Genomic DNA, 18,379 nt, shown 5'->3' on the forward strand with positions numbered 1-18,379 from the left:
AGCGGTAACAAGATCGGTTCTTCTATTCCATATTGCGTAGTTAATAGCATTGGAAATTAGGAATCTTAAATAGATCCAGAGAAAAGTGTGGCTCGTTTTATCCTTGTATTTTCCAATTCCGTTTTCAGGTGTTAACTTGAATTCGATTTTCCTTTATATTTTGTTGATGCAGTTTTGTACTTTCCTTTTACTTCATTGATGCTTTTTATACTGCTTTTTTACTTTGTTTGTGTTCTATTGTAATTATTTGATTTCGTTGTTATAATCCTTCTGTGCATATCCCGCAGTTTCCATGAATTTCATCATAATTTTTCTGTACATCTTGTATCTCGTTCTTGTAATCCCTCTCTCTTAATTTTTTGGCATTTTCTGTCCATTTTTATTGATCTTCTTTTAATTTTCTGTTCTTTTCTTTCACTTTTTTGTTCTCTTTCTTTTTTATCTCATTTAGTATGTTTTATTATTTCCATTAAATTTTTAAACTCTCTTCAAGTATGTGACATCATCTTGAAGTTAATTCTGGAGGTTATTTTATTTTTAACAAAATCATCCTATCTCTCACAGCAGTGTTGGCTGGAATCGTTTTGATTACTAGACAAAAATAATAATGCAACGTGGAGTCCAATTAGCGATACCTAATGCATTATATTTCTTCATCACAGTTATCGTAACTAACATTCACCGATAGGTCTACCTTCACAAAAGAGACTACATGTAACAGAAATCCCACTTACTAATTTTGCATCTTTATCACTTTTAGCACAAAATCAATATTCACAATAGTACGTTTACTAATTAGCTAACAGTAATTCGCTAACTCAATAACTCACTATAACCTATGCCACTTTTTATATATGGCTGAAATTGTTCCTAAACTTTGGAGAACGTTTCTATCATTAAGACCACGCTCAACACATTACGTCAGACTTTCTTACCGTTAAACAATAATACCAATTTCTGAAAACGTCTTTGTAAAATCTGTTTCAAGAGTAAATCAATCCAAAATTAAGAGCAACATATATTTCTATTTCTTTTTATTTCTGGCCCGAAAGGGGGCCGAAGGCCGCCTATAGGGGTCACCTGTTTCAACTTCTCACACCACTATACAGTAGTGTGTTATCTATCAATCAATCAGTAGACACTAAAATGACGTCACATAAGGGGTGCTTAACGTTGCAATTTATACTGTCGTGAGGTCAGTAAAACGTGCTCATGCCATGAATCACGAGAAGAATTATGCACTACGTAAGCTACAGCACAGCATGACACGTGAATTTCAAAAGCAAGGAATATAAATATTCGTTACTCTTAATTTTGGTTATGTTTACTCTTGAAACAGAACACTTTCGGATACCCTGCGGAAGTACGACTAGTTTTAGTGTCCTGACTGACTGACAAACAACATACTACTGTATAGTGGTGCGAGTGGTTAAAACAGATAATCAATACAGGTAGCCTTAGGCCTCCTTTCGGGGAACAATATGTACACATTATTTCGCTCTTTCCCATTATTCACTCGCGTGATCATTTGAGATGATGTCATAAACTTGTGTTTCACAGTAACTCGTGCTACTTACTCACCATTATCACTTTGTAAGAAAAATTCCACTTTCGGAAAGCTCGTGAGACCAGGACATTCTATTTTTCATTATCATAAAACCGTTTGCCATTCATTTTCATCAATACACAGGTTATGCATAATGCCATATATGCGACGGTATGAATATGTTTTATTATTTTATTTATTAGAGTGATTAACACAATTTACGGTTTTCATTGAATTTCTTTTAAAATCAAAAACATAACTGTGTACATAAATTGACCTTATTTGGTGTTACTGCGTTCTTGAGTTATGTTTAGTATATCTATACATTCATCCCATGCTACTATATCATTCCCGATCAGAAAAGTCTCCTAGTGGGTTAGCAGTAATTTTACGAGCGTACAACGCTAAAATTCAATGTTCGATATCATAAAGGGACAGTGTGAAGATACCACATTATGTAGCATTGTTCTAAAACAAACACGACTATCAAAATTAACGTCACTTGCGTATACCACTAACAAAAATTGTATGTCCGTAAATATACCTTCCCATTTCAAACAATTCCCATATAGTTGTTCATCGACTGCATATCTCTACACTCTATGATTACAATGGCATACTGGTATTATATTGGTATTATCATTCAGCTCGTATGTGACACATGGGTTAAACAGCCAGATCGAAAGCCACTGAGGTTCAGGGATAGCCATACTTACAACTGCTATCCAGAAGCAAAACAACAAGTTAATAGTATTCAAACCCTTAGTTCCTTTGCGAAACCTAAAGCATAAGGTAAGGTGTAAAACAGGTTGCGTTTACTTTAGAAATATCTACTTATATTTCTACTAATGTTGTAAACATCATATATTTAACAAGTCCATCTTGCGTACCTGTTCGGTTTAGAAAAGGGTGTTACTACTGAATAGTTGACTAATGCAGGGTCCAGGATGCTGGTCTCTTTATATGGGAGCAATCCAATGACACATTACTTGAATAAGTTGCGGTATGAACATTACATGAAGAAAAGTATTGTTGCAAAGAGTGAAGTTGATATTGCACGTTCAACTCCAACAGAAAATGACACACACTCTCTTTTGCTCCGCGTATCTTTCCAATGAGAGAAAGTAAAAGGACATCTTCAACTAGTTACAATTGATAAGTCCAGCACCAGCTAGCTTGCTAGACACAATCCGTGATGTGCAAAGACTGAAGTGGAAAAGACTATACAAATACATTGTGACGGTGAAGATGAAATACCTACACAAGTATAGTGATAGTGGAGACGATGATTGACTTTTGTTTTATGTAGTATAGTGCTAGAGTTACCTCAAACTAATATAAGGGTTTTATATAGGAATATTGACCACAGCTGACAAGATATATGAAACTGAATTATGTATTCCTCAGAAATGTTATTGTACTGTTACAATTACATAATATTATGCCATTTTTAAAGACGTACTTTCTGCTTATAAAGCGTCATATGTTCATTGTTTTAGATTTACAAATTAATAAAGCATTTTCTCACTTATACTTGCATATATTATCCGGTATTTTGGATGTTTTGCACAACGAGATGCCGTAAATGAAATCCAAGTAAAATCATTTCTGTGGCAATAAATTTGAATTAAGGTGTTCTTTGGTTACATCTATTGTATTGTTTCTTACAATATCTGTCATATGTATTATTGCATATATATTAGTGACATTGGTGCTAAAACTATATTGTTTCTCAGTTGTGTGAATGCTTTACAATCAACCTATTTTCTGTCAAAAAAGTATGAATTTGCTATATTATAAACCAATAACAAAATATAGATATTAAACAAGTAGATGGCCAGTTTATATGTTCTAGCAATCTGGAAATCAATAACATTTTCGACGTACGTACAAATTAGGCCGAAATAAAACATTCTTCAAATTCTTTGATTTTAGAGATTATTATATGTGATCAAATGACATGTAGATCGCAACTTATACCGAATTTCACAAAGTATGTACATCGTATTTTCTCAAAACTCTAGAATATCTAAGCCTTATATTACTTTTAAAACTGTACAATGTTGTCCTAGTAAGAAGTAAAGAAGACTTACTAATCAATCACGTAAAATTTAGAATGTTTACTTTTTTCCATATTTAACCCACGATATTGCTGTTCAAAAGTATGTGAAAGAATAATTCGCGAAAAGGAAAATTAACAGTGATTTTAGAAATAGATGGCCTAAGTTCATTAAGGATTAATTTTATTTTAGAAAATTGTACGTCCATGTAAGTTAACCAGCAAAAAGGTGTTAGCAGCTAAATTCATTTTTTACTGTATAAAACTAAGATGAAATTAGTATTATTATGAATGGAAATATAAAGGACAAATCCTATTTTACTCCATCGTTTAGATTGCTAATTTGGTATGTTTATATGCTAAAATATATATTTTTGTAACTTTTATTTTTAACTTTATATTCTCAAAATCCAATACATTGTATCTAATTCTAATTTAGAACAACATGTTCATCAGTCATCTTTCACAAACATGGCCCTAGACCTTGCAATCTCTGTGGTAGATGCCATTGTGTTGCTCTATGTTTAACAAGACAAATAAGACAAACAAAAGTTAAAATTTTTTCTGCCAACTTAAACCTATAGAACTTCTTATCGTATGGGTTCAGCTACGTGTATGTATATACCTGTATTATTTAACTAGTATACGACATGGCAATGCTATTTATAACTGATCATATTAATATGTCGCTTTTTTGTACTGCATTTACTGCGTTCTCATATTTTCTTAAAATAAACGTAACATCAGTTTTAAATTAATTTTTCGTTATCCTTATATTTAGCTAAGAAAATAAAGTATGAAAAATAATATAAAATTGCTCCTATGTGTAAATTTTGTTTGCTTTCCTCGTACATTTAATACAATCGCTTTAGTTCTAAATACACACAGATATATTTTCAATTTCTCTCCATATTTTAACTTCGTATGTTTTGCAGCTTTAAAGTTATGTAATCTAGGCCTACTTTACTAAATGCTAGGATTTTACTGTCGCTCGTTCTTTTGTTGCTGTTCACTTTTTAGAAAAAATGCTACGCAATGAACTGTCTGCGCTCTGTTCAACGCCATGAATCGAACCCCGGATTTTTGCATTCTAAGATGCATTTTAAAATATGATGTTATCTTTTTTATCATGCACCAAATAATTAATAAATATAATTTAGTTTGTTTCGTTTTTTTTTTAAGTTAAGCACAAAGCTACACAATGGGCTTTCTGTGCTCTACCCACCACTGGTATCGAAACCCGGTTTCTAGCGTTGTAAGTCCGCAGACATACCGCTGTGCCACTGGAAAGCAATTTAGAAACGTTTAATAGCAATAAATTGGGATTAATAATTATCATATTTTTCAATAGAAAGTCATTCTTTAAATTAAACCTTTCGCAACTTTCTGTGCCATTACTCTATTTTACTTGCCACGAGAAAAATTACCTATTGTTGTCCACTGAAAACTGATATTGATTTTTTAAAATCTAAAACAACTTTTATGATTTTTTATTTATAAAAAATATGGCGTATATTTATTGTAGTCGTTGTGATGTACGAAAATAATACGGATGATGCTCCCAGAGGCTCAGCAGTAAGTCAAAGGGTTTATAACACTAACAATTGGGTTTTGATACCAGCGGTTGACAGAATACACATAGCCCATTGTTTGGTTTTGTTCTCAACAACAAACGTACAAATAAATCTTTAATATTTTTATGTAATAGCCACTATACTACTATAACCTAAAACTATTTCAATCATAAACAAAAGGCATTTTATTATCATTGAAAAATATTGTTTTTCACAAGTTTGTAATAGATATGGCAACTATGAGCATTACTATTACACCTAGATGAGTCAACCAGTTGCAACAGAAAGCTGACAAACTTGAACTAATTAATTGCAACAGAACGCTGGAATACTTTAATTATTTACTTCAAAATAAAAACAATATCTGGATTGTACAAAAACTGTATTGGAAGAAGTAACGCCTACGTTAAGAGAAGCTAGCTATCCGTTAACAAGGCACGTATTTTACACCTGCGACAAGTAATTCGTGACGTAAGAGTTTTTTGCGTTTCAGTAGATATTCACACTTGTTCGTTGAATGAATGTTTCACTTTTTGCCCATCTCAGACACGATGAGTTGATCATAGTTTGAGATCCAGTGACTTAGCTAGTTGATTGTTCACCTTAACTTGTAGGATACGAATTAGAAGTGCTTCCTATTTTCTTGGCGTACATCCATCTTTCACTGAGTCTATTATTCTGAAGTGCTCATTGTTTGGTTTTTCGTTACAGTCTTTGTTTAGGTGGCTGTAAATTCCAGAGTTATTGAAAGGGCTGTTCGTAGTTTACAGCTTTAGCTGAACAATCAACTAGCTATGTCATTGCATCTCAAACTATGATCGTTCCTGAGATGGGAAAAAAGTGAAAACTTCATCCTACAAACATGCGACAAGTAAGGCAAAACAAGGGAAGTACTAAGAAAAACACTATTACAGACTAGAACAATAAAGTTTAAAGTCATTTATATTTAAAAGCAACTGGTTTGATAGAACGCTTTTGTTATAACATAAATCGCAAATATATAAAAGCCCGTATATATTTTCTTACCTGTGATTGTCACAGGCATGTTAAACTTTATTATAAATTATTTTTAATAATCCTTTTAAGGATTTATAAATATTCATATTAACAATGCTCATAGGAGTATTCAAAATAAAGAAATAATTGAAAATAAAGAAAAGTAAACGGCTAATAAAAACGAAAGAAGGCGCATGCTTAAACTTACGGCTATAAGAAGCGGTTTGCCATGACGTAGCCGTAACTATAGCGATTACCACGGCTGGAAGATGTAACATGTTCATTGTAGAACATTAAGTACGTTGTGAATTCTTTCTTACAGTATGAACAGTCCATTGTGAGTATTTTTTACACAAACTTAACATTTATTTATTTTGCATCAATATAGTTGAATTAACTACGAATAGAATCTTTGGAACTCTTAAAACGCGTGATTCTTAAAACGAGGCTACAAACAGCTGCGCACCCAAAACTTAGCGCGTTCAGGTAGTATAAGCAGACGTACTCGAGTTAAGTTTTAACGTCATCATATCGGTAAGAGCAAATGTATGTTTCTGGCGTAACTATCTGCTGTAATTCTCCTGATCAAGGGAAGAAAAATAGGTTTCTCCGTTATACTGTAACTGAACAATGGGAGCGATTTATTGCTTAAATTAGGTGATCAGCAAGAACCTTCACGTGACTACCTAAAACCTGGCTGCCACGAGAGAAAACTGTAGTCTCAGTCACTACCCAATAGTTTCTTCTGATGCGCGTGCGTGTTCTTGTGTTTGCGCTGCCAGGAACCTACTCTCAGAAAACTCGAGATCACAAACGGCGGACATCATCTGGGTGAGACGGGGGAATCATGGCTTCTGTCGCCGCGTGGCTTCCCTTCGCCCGAGCTGCTGCTATCGGCTGGGTACCGATTGCTAACAACCCGCTACCAGCTCCGCCAATAACAAAGGATAAAACCAAAAGAGAAGATGAAAAATTTATCATTAATGTCAGCGGGAGGAGGTTTGAAACTTGGAGAAATACGGTAGAAAAATATTCCGATACTCTTCTCGGTTCTAACGAGAGAGAGTTTTTTTTCGATGAGGAAAGCCAAGAGTATTTTTTTGACCGTGATCCGGAATTATTTCGACACGTCTTGAACTACTATCGCACAGGTAAGCTTCATTTTCCTAAACATGAGTGTCTCATGGCTTACGATGAAGAGTTGGCTTTTTTTGGAATCATCCCAGACGTCATTGGGGACTGTTGTTATGAAGACTACAGGGACAAGAAAAGGGAGAACACAGAGAGAATCATGGATGATAAACTGTCAGAAGCCAATGAGCCGAATGATACCTCCAATTATACAATTCGAGAGAAAATGTGGAGAGCATTTGAAAACCCCCATACCAGCACAGCGGCACTAGTGTTTTACTACGTAACCGGGTTTTTCATTGCCGTGTCAGTAATGGCGAATGTTGTAGAGACAATTCCATGTGGAAAGCATTTGTACACCAATGAAAGCATCTCCTTCGGAGAGATGTACAAAACAGCCTTTTTCTGTTTGGACACAGCCTGTGTTATGATCTTCACGGCTGAATACCTGTTACGTTTATACGCTGCTCCGAACAGATGTTACTTCATGAGAAGCGTTATGTCTATTATTGACGTGGTTGCTATATTGCCCTATTACATTAGTCTGGGAATGACTGATAACGAGGACCTTTCAGGAGCCTTCGTAACCTTAAGAGTGTTTCGGGTTTTTCGTATCTTCAAATTTTCCAGACACTCACAGGGGCTGCGTATCCTGGGTTATACCTTAAAAAGTTGTGCTTCTGAACTTGGCTTTCTTGTGTTCTCTCTTGCTATGGCCATAATCATATTCGCCACTGTAATGTTTTATGCTGAGAAAAATGTAACAAATACGAATTTTACCAGCATCCCGTCTGCTTTTTGGTACACTATTGTTACTATGACTACTCTTGGGTAAGTAATTGAAACTTACATTGATAGCAATAATAAATAAGGAGTATCACTTGATATTATTTCACCCCAAGTTAATTACCAACGTCTTGCCCCGTTGGCATGATTTAACATGCGGCATGAGTTTCCCATCCTCTCCTTATAGTGTTGATTAATTAAGACTCGTATGCTTTATTGATAGATGAAATATGAAGAACTGCTTTAGAAAATGTCTCTGAACTAACTAACAATAATTAATTTTGTTATAAAAGCTTTTTGTGGTGAGGTTTGAAAAACAATTGATTCAAGCGTTATTAGTTAGCTATAACCAGAAATATTTCGTTCTGTCAGATATTATTAATTAACTAAGCAGAAATACTTCGTTCTTCAAGCATTATTAGTTAACTAAGCAGGAATACTTCGTTTCGTCTTCTTTAACACATATTTGAAAAAGTCTTAGAAAAATCTTAAACAGTAAATGAGATTATACATATCCACTTTCAATACAATGACTGGGTTGATTTATACATACTTAATGAGATTATACATATCCACTTTCAATACAATGACTGGGTTGATTTATACATACTTAATGAGATTATACATATCCACTTTCAATACAATGACTGGGTTGATTTATACATACTTATTTCTTCTCACTTGAGTGCTCTTATGCCAAGTTATCTCTTTATAAAATATTTTATATTTGGTAGACGTGAATCACTAAAAATCGTTCTTTATCACAGCATTTTTCGGTGTTCTATAATCAGGCAGGAAGTAGAAAACTAGAAAACACGTGAGAAGTTAATACATAGCCTATAAACGAGCTACATTTTCTATCAAAACCAAATTTGATTTGTTCATTTGTTTCATAGAAAACAAATATATTTTTCTCAGTACGAAGTAGTTCTAAAAACGAAAATAAATATTAGCTAGTTAGAATTGCCAATAAGCGCTCATGAGTAAACCTTTCATTTGAAATGTACCGGAAATATGAAACGAAACATATAGAAAACGCAACTGTGAAAACTAGATTGTCTGGCTTTGCGCTATGCCCGGAGCTACTTTTAACTGCTGTGGCCATAAGTGGCGGAACTGGAAGGCACTGGGGCACTTTTCCCCAATTTCGAACCGGTAGGGAATTGCCTCTTTGAACGGGGAATAGACACTTGTGTATAACTTTCATAGAAAGTCACTTTTGCAGTATTATATTCAGAGGTCACAGTTAACATAGCATGCCCCCAATAGTCGGTGCTCCCCCAAATTCAGATATTTTCAGTCGCCTAGGGTCGTTGCTGCTTTTAACACTCATTTGAACTTCTTGACACAAAGTTTTGCGCAAATGTAAATGTCTTCATGTAGCTTTGATGCACGAAAAGTTAGATATGCCGAAACGTTATCCTTAATCAATTTTTCCAAGCAGACTGTTTTGACAATAACGTTACTACTGTGCTACATTTAAGGCTATGGTTTTGTGTTCATGACAATATCTTCATTAGAAATTGCCTAACGGATTGAAGCTGAAATGAATTTAACACCAGTACTATAATCTATTTCTCTGTAGTGTAATAATGTGTTGGTGATAACAATTGCACAATCATTTGCTAAAGAATATAACATATAATATAATATATCGAAACCCCTATTTGTCTATAAGGGTAAAATACTTTGATTGTGGTAAGACCTACACTGTATGAATTTTCTATAATTTGTTTGTTTCTTCTTAAGCACAAAGACACACCATATGCACCTTTGTTGTGCCAACCACGAGTATCGAAACCCTACTTGTATATAAGGGTAAAATACAGTGATTATGGTACATTCTGTACTAGATGATTTGTCTATCAGAACATAAATAGCACTGGATCGGTTATAATACCTACACTATAATCTGTCAAACGCTGTAATTCTATGAACTTATATAACTGATACTGATGATAACGATACATCCGAGGTTGGATTTAAAGTATATGTTGTATTCAATTCTAATGATGATGACAATTTTCCGATTATAGTCTCAGGTTAAGATTTGGAATAGAACATTCTGTTTGCGATTATAATACTGATCATATGATGATACAGTTCACATCAATTCTTGAGCATATTGTTGTACAAAAAGACGAAGAATGCTAACTCACAAAGTTTAGCCTTGCTCAAAAGTATATATCACGTGACTAAACCTAAACAATTCTAAAAAAAAAAAAAGACAAAGATGGGAGAGCGGTTTTCTAATCTTGGTTTTCTTTGACAAACGATAACGTCTCATTTTCTACTTCTTAAACTAAATTTAGGCATCCTCTCTATTGAGAGAAAGAGCGCGTGTCTAACATTCGAACACATTTTCAACTTTTCCAATCGAGTTGAAAAATTAACACCCCGACAGCTGTAAATCAATGTTCTAGGATAAACACTCGAGGGAAATGTTTGGCAGTGAAACCTTTTAGAAAACACACTTTCTCTAAAAATACATGTTTATATAAATGTCGAGTAAAAGTCTATGTCTCTGGACAGAGAAGTAACAAGAAACATACATAGCGAAGTACAGACGTATTCTCAAACTGGCATATTTAGAAATAAATACAAGCGAAGCTATGAACAGAGCGTTTGAAATACCTGACTTTTTTACAGATATTCGAGCTGCAGACGTATGATAATTCCATTATAATTTAATACCAGTGAAATAACCAAACATAATGCAGACACGCGGTGACTCGAGCTTTGTGTTTGATTCAATATATATATAATTTACTATAGAGATAGAATGCTGCGAAATATCCTCTTTTATACATGTTAATAAACTCCCTCACTTCTCCACCACCACTGAGTCCTTAGTATACCTTATTCACCTGTTATTTTTGTTATGATAACCTTAACTTTCCCACTAACTCAGGGTTTTAGTAAATTATGTCCACCTAACTATATCCTCCTCCTCTAACCTTTGTAACGAAAGCATTAGCTTATCATCCTTGATAAGGTAACCTTAACCTCCCCATCTCTTCTAAGTCTTTATTAGATCTCACTTGCCTCTAACGTTCATTGTGGTAATTTTATTTTATTTTTTCATAGCCGAGTCTTTAGTAACTAATTTACTTGTCTCTTGTCCTCGTTATAGCAACCGTTAATTCTCCAGCATTGCTACTTTTTTATGTATGTAATAACTCACCTTTCATCGTCGTCATGGTAAGCGTATCTCTTTCATTTTCATAGAATGTCAAGTAGATTTTACTTTCCTGTCATCTTTGTTATGATAAACAGTAATTACTCACCTTCAAGTCATCAACAGGTTAGTACTTTCTCCGATAGAATTCCTAACCAGTAATATCTCACTATTAGATCATTAACAAGCTAGTGCTTTCTCTAATAGAATTCCTTACCAGTAATGTCTCACTCTCAGCTTATAACCAAACTTGCACTGTCGTTGCTATAACCCTAAACAGTAATGCCTCACTATCACGTTATCAATGAAATTGTAATGTCTTTTCTAGAATATAGAAACTATTAAAACCACTATCGACAAACTGGCACTACACCAGTAAGAATATTCAAACATAATTAGGACACCAACACACAGATACTAAACCGATTAGAACACTAAAAACTTAATAATCACAATTATCACATCAATAAATTTGTACTACACCGGTTAAAATACTAAAACAGTTAACGACGACAACTGGGACATCAAAAACCTGACACCAACCTGGTTAAAACACTGAAACAGTTAACTAATACAACTAGGACAGTAACAATCCGGTACTAAACGGTTAGAACACTGAAATAGTTACAAGTACTACAACTGGAACATCAACGGTCTGGTACTACACTGGTTATAACACTAAAACAGTTAACGACTACAATTGTGACATCAACAAACTGATATTAAACCGATTAAAACACTGAAACAGTTAACGACTACAACTGAGGCATCAAAAATCTGGTATTACACCGATCAGAAAAATTTGGTACTACACCGGTTATATTAGTAAAAGAGTTAACGACTACAACTGGGACATCAATAAACTTGTATAACACCGGTTACAACATTAAAACACTTAATGACTGTAACTGAGATATCAAAAACCTAGTATTACTCCTGTCAAAACATTCAAACATTTAACGACTACAACTGGAACACCAAAAACCTGGTATTACACTGGTCAGAACACTAAAACAGTTAACGACTACAACTGGGACATCAAAAACCTGATACTACAAAGGGTTAGAATACTGAAACATGTAACGACTACAACTGGGACATCAACAAACTTGTACTACGCTGGTTAGAACACTAAAACAGTTAACAACTACAACTGGGACATCAAACATTTGTACTACACCAGCTACAACACTAAAATAGTTAATGAATACAACTGAGACATCAAAAATATCGTACTACACTGGTAAGAACATTAAAACAGTTCACAACTACAACTGGGACATCAAACACCTGGTACTTCCCCGGTTAGATTATTAAAACGACTACAACTGGGACATCAAAAACCTGGTACTTCACCGGTTAGGTTATTAAAACGACTATAGCTGGGACATAAATAAAATTGTACTACACTGGCTACAACACTAAAACAGTTAACGACTACAAATGGGACATCAACAAACTTGTACTACATCGGTTAGAACCTTAAAGCAGTTAAAAGTTACAACTAGGACATCTAGAATATGGTAATACACGAGTTAGATTACTAAAACAATTAATGACTACAACAGGGACATCAAAAATCTGGTACTACACCGATCAGAACACTAAAACAGTTAACGACTACAACAGGGACATCAAAAATCTGGTACTACACCGATCAGAACACTAAAACAGTTAACGACTACAATTGGGACATCAACAACATGGAACTACACCGGTTAGGTTACTAAAACAGTTAATGATTACAACTGGAATATCAACAAACTTGTACTACAATGGTTAGAATACTAAAACATTTAACGATTACAACTGGTACGTCAAAAGTCTGGTACTACACCGGTTAGGTTGCTAAAACAATTAACGACTACAACTGGGACATCCACAAACTTGTACTACACGGCTAGAGCCCTAAAAATAGTTAACGATTACTACTGGGACATCAAATGTCTGGTACTATATCGGTTAGGTTGCTAAAACAGTTGATGATTACAAGTGAGACATCAACAATATGGTTCTACACCGGTTAAGTTGCTAAAACGGTTAATGATTACAGCTGGAATGTCAACAAACTTGTACTACAACGGTTACAACACTAAAACATTTAATGAATACAACTGGGTCAACAACAAACTTGTGCTACACCAGTTTGATTACTGAAACGACTACAACTGTGACATCAACAAACTTGTAGCACACTGGTTAGGACACTAAAACAGTTAACGATTACAATTGGGACATCAACAATATGGTACTACACCGGTTAGAATACTGAAACAGTGAACAACTACAATTAGGACATCAATAAACTTGTACTACACTGGTTACAACACTGAAAAAGTTAACGACTGTAGTGCTTCTGATAGAATCTTGAAACTGTTATCACCAAAACTAGGTCAACTGTGCTCTTATAAGACTACAGACAAAATAAAGCGTCACGGTTTGAACACTGACTTGATGTTAGAAGGATCGTTGTAATGCTATTCCCAGGACTTGTCACTGCCGTAAGCTACGCCCTCAGCACTAAGCCTCCTTGTGAACAATCGTTTACAAGTAAACTTTTAAAGTAATCATTACAACGCTACTATATATATACATATATAGATAGATAGATAGATAGACAGATATATGAATATATCACTGCCAGACATATACATAAGTATATATAAATAGTTAGAACAAAGCCCCATTTTTAATATTTGCTTAAACTCACACATTTAAATTTATTGCAATAAAACTATTATGGAGGATCACTGCCGAAGATCTATCCCTGATTCTTCTCAATTAGAGTATTATTTACTTCAAACTACTTATAGTTGCAACGTAGACCTGGTAAGCACGAAAATAAGTTTACATTATGAGACATAGTTGAAAGTTTTGATAGATCATCATTCATTATACTTCGAAAAATGTAAAAACTCATAAAAGCTTTCAAACGTCTACATTAATAAGACCTCGGTGTCTGATTGTAATTTGTAGCTTCACAAGGTATTCTAAACTATAATGACAACTAAACGAACAGGTAGTTACAGTGTTTAAATGTATAACGCCACTATCCTTCCCCGTTTTGTATGTTATTCTAGCTCGCCTACTGCCACACTTGCTTCTAGGCCATTAAGTATATCTTATAGTGTATTAGAAATGACTGTTATACAATTCCAGACAAACATTTATTTAAGTACGGCGCCTAGAATATGTACAAATGACGTATTGCTTGCTGAAACCAACTAGAAAAACAGTCGTTAGTCGAGAGAGCCGTGGAACAGGCATATTTTCCCTTTGAAGGATTATGTCTGTTTAGCGTCATCAGCTCTGAACGGCACAGGAGAAACGTTTGCATGTACTGACTTCGTTTGTGTAAGATCTAGTTGGGTTAAACTATAAACCTAAATGTAGAACTAGCCACGTTATGGTGCTTATAGCAGTGCTGATCATAGTGTCGGGCAAGTAACCACTGAAACTAAGGAGAGCCAATGGTTGTGGTTTTGGGGGAAAATAAAGATAGATAATAATTAAATGGACTATACAATATACAGAAACTTCCAGCTAAAATTTGCTATTTACAAAATTTTTTGTGCAAACTAAAAAACATTTCTGTCAAAAATTAGAATCTTTCTAACCAAGGAATTCTTTTATCGATGGTCTGGTGGACACAAAAACACATACATAATCAGAAAGACAGAAGACAATGACAACATGAACAGGAAGTTTTATTAAAGATTAACATAAAAAAATAGAAAAACGAAACCCAAATTACTGTTTAGCGTAGGTTAAGATAGGAAATTGTATTTATTGGCAGTGCTCGTGCTTAAAACACAACTTCTCTAAATCTAATCGTAAGAGATTAATAATGCAGGTGAAAAAAATCATTTATAGAATGGATATTTTTAGCAAGAAATCTCATTCAATGTTTGCATTCGCTTCTTTTATTTCGATTTATTGGATCATTTTTCATACGCTTTTCTAAAATTGAAGGTAATTGAAAAACTCTCATGAATTTCTCATGTTATTGACACAAACACTTCATTGATTCAGTTGATTTTTTTAACAGATCCATGTGAATGATATAATGATATTAAACAAGTGATATTAGTTTAAGGATATTTGTTTGATACTTGTAGGGCAATAACAGCTATTTAAACAATTAGATTTTCTATATTATTAGCATTGAAAATATATAAAAAGGTTTTCAGCGAGTTTTCACAATCTTATAATTTTTTTAACTGGAATATTTCAGAAGTAGAATTGCATATATATATATATAGAAAACCTACAGTCCTAGTTTTTAATATCTTTTTCTAACACAGACTGTTATTATTATGCATCTATTTACTGAAAACTGGCAAATATTAAAATTATTGCTCATATTTAGAACCTTATTTCTGTGTGGTTTACTTAGTCTTCGACCATTCCTACTACCACGTGTGTGTTAGCAGCAATAGCAATGTTTTGAAAGAATTTAAAACGATGTGCTTATCCTTCAACTACATTTTATTTGAATATTTCTGAGTAGATCTTGAATTATATTTTATTAATTTAGTGTCGTTTATGAAAATAGTTTTGATAGCTTCTAATAACATAGAAATATATTGCAGTATTAAGAATACTATTTTTTTTTCAACAGTTGTTCTACTACTTAGGTATTTGTGTTTGTCCATGTTTGTTTGAATATTATTAACTTATCAGCCTTTTCTGAAATAATGACTTAGTCACGTTAATTAATGCACATTATTTACCATCGTTGTTGATATTTTATATCATTTTGACATTTTATGGTTGATCACTTGTACAGTTTGTTGCTGTTTGGAATAGATGAAGTGTCGCGATGCTGAAATAGCGCTGTATTGTTTATTTATTTTGCTCGTTTTCGGATATTCTCGCAAAGCTTCTCAAGAGCTATCTATCTGGGCTAACAGTCTCTAGTTTTTAACTCACAGACTAGAGGGAAAGCAACCTGTCAACAGCACCCACCACCAATTCGTGTGATACTTTTATTTGACCGAATAGTGAGATTTGACTGCCACCCTTATAACGTATCAACGCCATAAAAATTCAAAACGCGATTTTTTTTCGTTAACAAACAATGAACTCGCAGATCCATAGACCAAGATATACATCATTGAGCCATGCTCGGTCCAGATGTATGTAGAGAGTAAGAAGTAGTTAAGTTCGGTTAGGTGGCTAAACAGTAAGCACAAACTCAACATTGTCAAGCAACCTGTAAATAATGTATAATAAAAAGCATTCAAGAACTTACTTTGTTGTGCAAAGTGCACTAAAAGAAAATTCAATCTCAAAATATACTAATTCAAAGCTTAAGAAACCAACACAGCGTGGAAAAATCATCAAATATAAAAATATGATTAGACTGGGTAGGAGGGTGAAACGTAGAAAATGATGCGAAAGCTGGAGCAAAAGTTATATTTCTAAAATATATGTGCCTTGCTGCATGATGAAGGGCATAAAACTCGTATTTTTGAAATAGTTCCGTTGTGAATTAATAGTTTTGATAAGTAAAAAGTTGTTAGAAAAATATTATAAGGTTGTATTTTACCTGTTTAGATGCTCTACAGCCAAACTGTATTTTCACTAGTAACTTTAACATCTTTTACGCACATATCTCATGAACTACTTTCTAACATTCCTTCATAAATTAGAGGCATCAAAAGAAAATTTGGATAATCTATATTTTGATGAAGTCTAGATAAAATATAAAAAAATTAAAACCGTTAAGAACGGATAAACGTTCTAAAGTGTTCACCTGGATGACAAAATTTGATGAAAAACATCTTTTAAAATACAAGTAGAAAAACGTATTTATTGGCTAAAGTTTAAAGCAGTTATACACCCATTGTTCACAACCATAAGCTTAACGATCCATTCTCGTAAATTATTATAAAAAATGTGTTAATAATATTTACAACTATTGATTTGTGCTGCACTATAACAGTATTTTTGACAATCGTCAGATGCTGACTTGTGAGCTTCCACGAAACTTTGTTCAACATTTCATTGTTTGTTTTTTGAATTTCGCGCAAAGCTACACGAGGGCTATTTGCGCTAGCCGTCCCTAATTTAGCAGTGTAAGACTAGAGGGAAGGCAGCTAGTCATCACCACCCACCGCCAAATCTTGGGCTACTCTTTTACCAACGAATAGTGGGATTGACCGTCACATTATATCGCCCCCACGGCTGAAAGGGCGAGCATGTTTGGTGAGATGGAGATTCGAACCCGCGACCCTCAGATTGCGAGTCGAGCGCCTTAACCACCTGGCCATGCCGAGCCCAACATTTCATATTTTAGACTTTAATTTCCATATATTATTTATATAAATCAGATTATGAGATAACAGTGGAAGCCAGATTTTTATACAATGAACAAAGTAGTTAATAAAATCCAATTTTTCAGACGTACAAGTTACACATCTTATTAATTATTATCGTATGGATTTAAATTAAAATTTCACAATTTCACTTAAATTTGGTAAAAAATAAACAATATGAAGTAGTTGTTTTAATCTGCAGTATCAGAGTCCCTACAGGAATCTAAACTACCTGAAGCCCCTCATAACAACCAGTACATAAAATCAAAATATGGAACAGTTGTTTCTGATCACTTTGTGGGTAATTAACTGAAAAATTTAGTCGAACAATTCACGAGGTGTTACGTTTCTGAACATGGAACAATTTACTTTTATCAGCTGTCTATCTGTGGAACACTGTCACAAATTTCATAACAAACACGTTACCGTAACTACATTTTAAATCCTGAGTGTAAGTTGCATACACTTTACTATTCGTGGGCGGAAAAGAACTTAAGTTACAAAATTGTTATTATGTTTTCAGTTTTTCGCAAAAATAATCTTGACTTGATCAGGAGATGCTCAGGGGAGTGTAATGTTTTGTTTGCGAAGCTGCTACAAACTCTGTATGGAAAACATTTAGTTGCTTTTGAAAACAATGCGAGTATTCATTATCTTCAATCTGAATGGACCTTATGTGGTATATGCTAGACATAGACTACTCTTCATCACAATAAAAACAACCAGTCACCATCACATGCCGCGTACCCGGCCATCCTCAGCCAAACAGGGGACTGATTGAAACTTTTA

At 34.0% G+C, this 18,379-nt stretch overlaps 1 protein-coding gene across 2 annotated transcripts in view; it reads left to right on the plus strand.

The window, feature by feature from the left end:
- The first annotated feature begins 6,996 nt into the window (after positions 1-6,996).
- LOC106459640 (potassium voltage-gated channel protein Shal-like) overlaps positions 6,997-18,379 on the plus strand; it is a 121,652-nt gene continuing 110,269 nt past the window's right edge. For both annotated transcript variants that reach the window (XM_022386401.1, XM_022386406.1), the window contains exon 1: positions 6,997-8,137. In XM_022386401.1, the coding sequence (XP_022242109.1) occupies positions 7,023-8,137 (1,115 nt within the window). In that variant the 5' untranslated portion in view covers positions 6,997-7,022. The remainder of the gene's footprint in view (positions 8,138-18,379) is intronic.

Source organism: Limulus polyphemus, unplaced genomic scaffold (assembly GCF_000517525.1).
Source record: "Limulus polyphemus unplaced genomic scaffold, Limulus_polyphemus-2.1.2 Scaffold29, whole genome shotgun sequence".
NCBI lineage: Eukaryota > Metazoa > Arthropoda > Merostomata > Xiphosura > Limulidae > Limulus > Limulus polyphemus.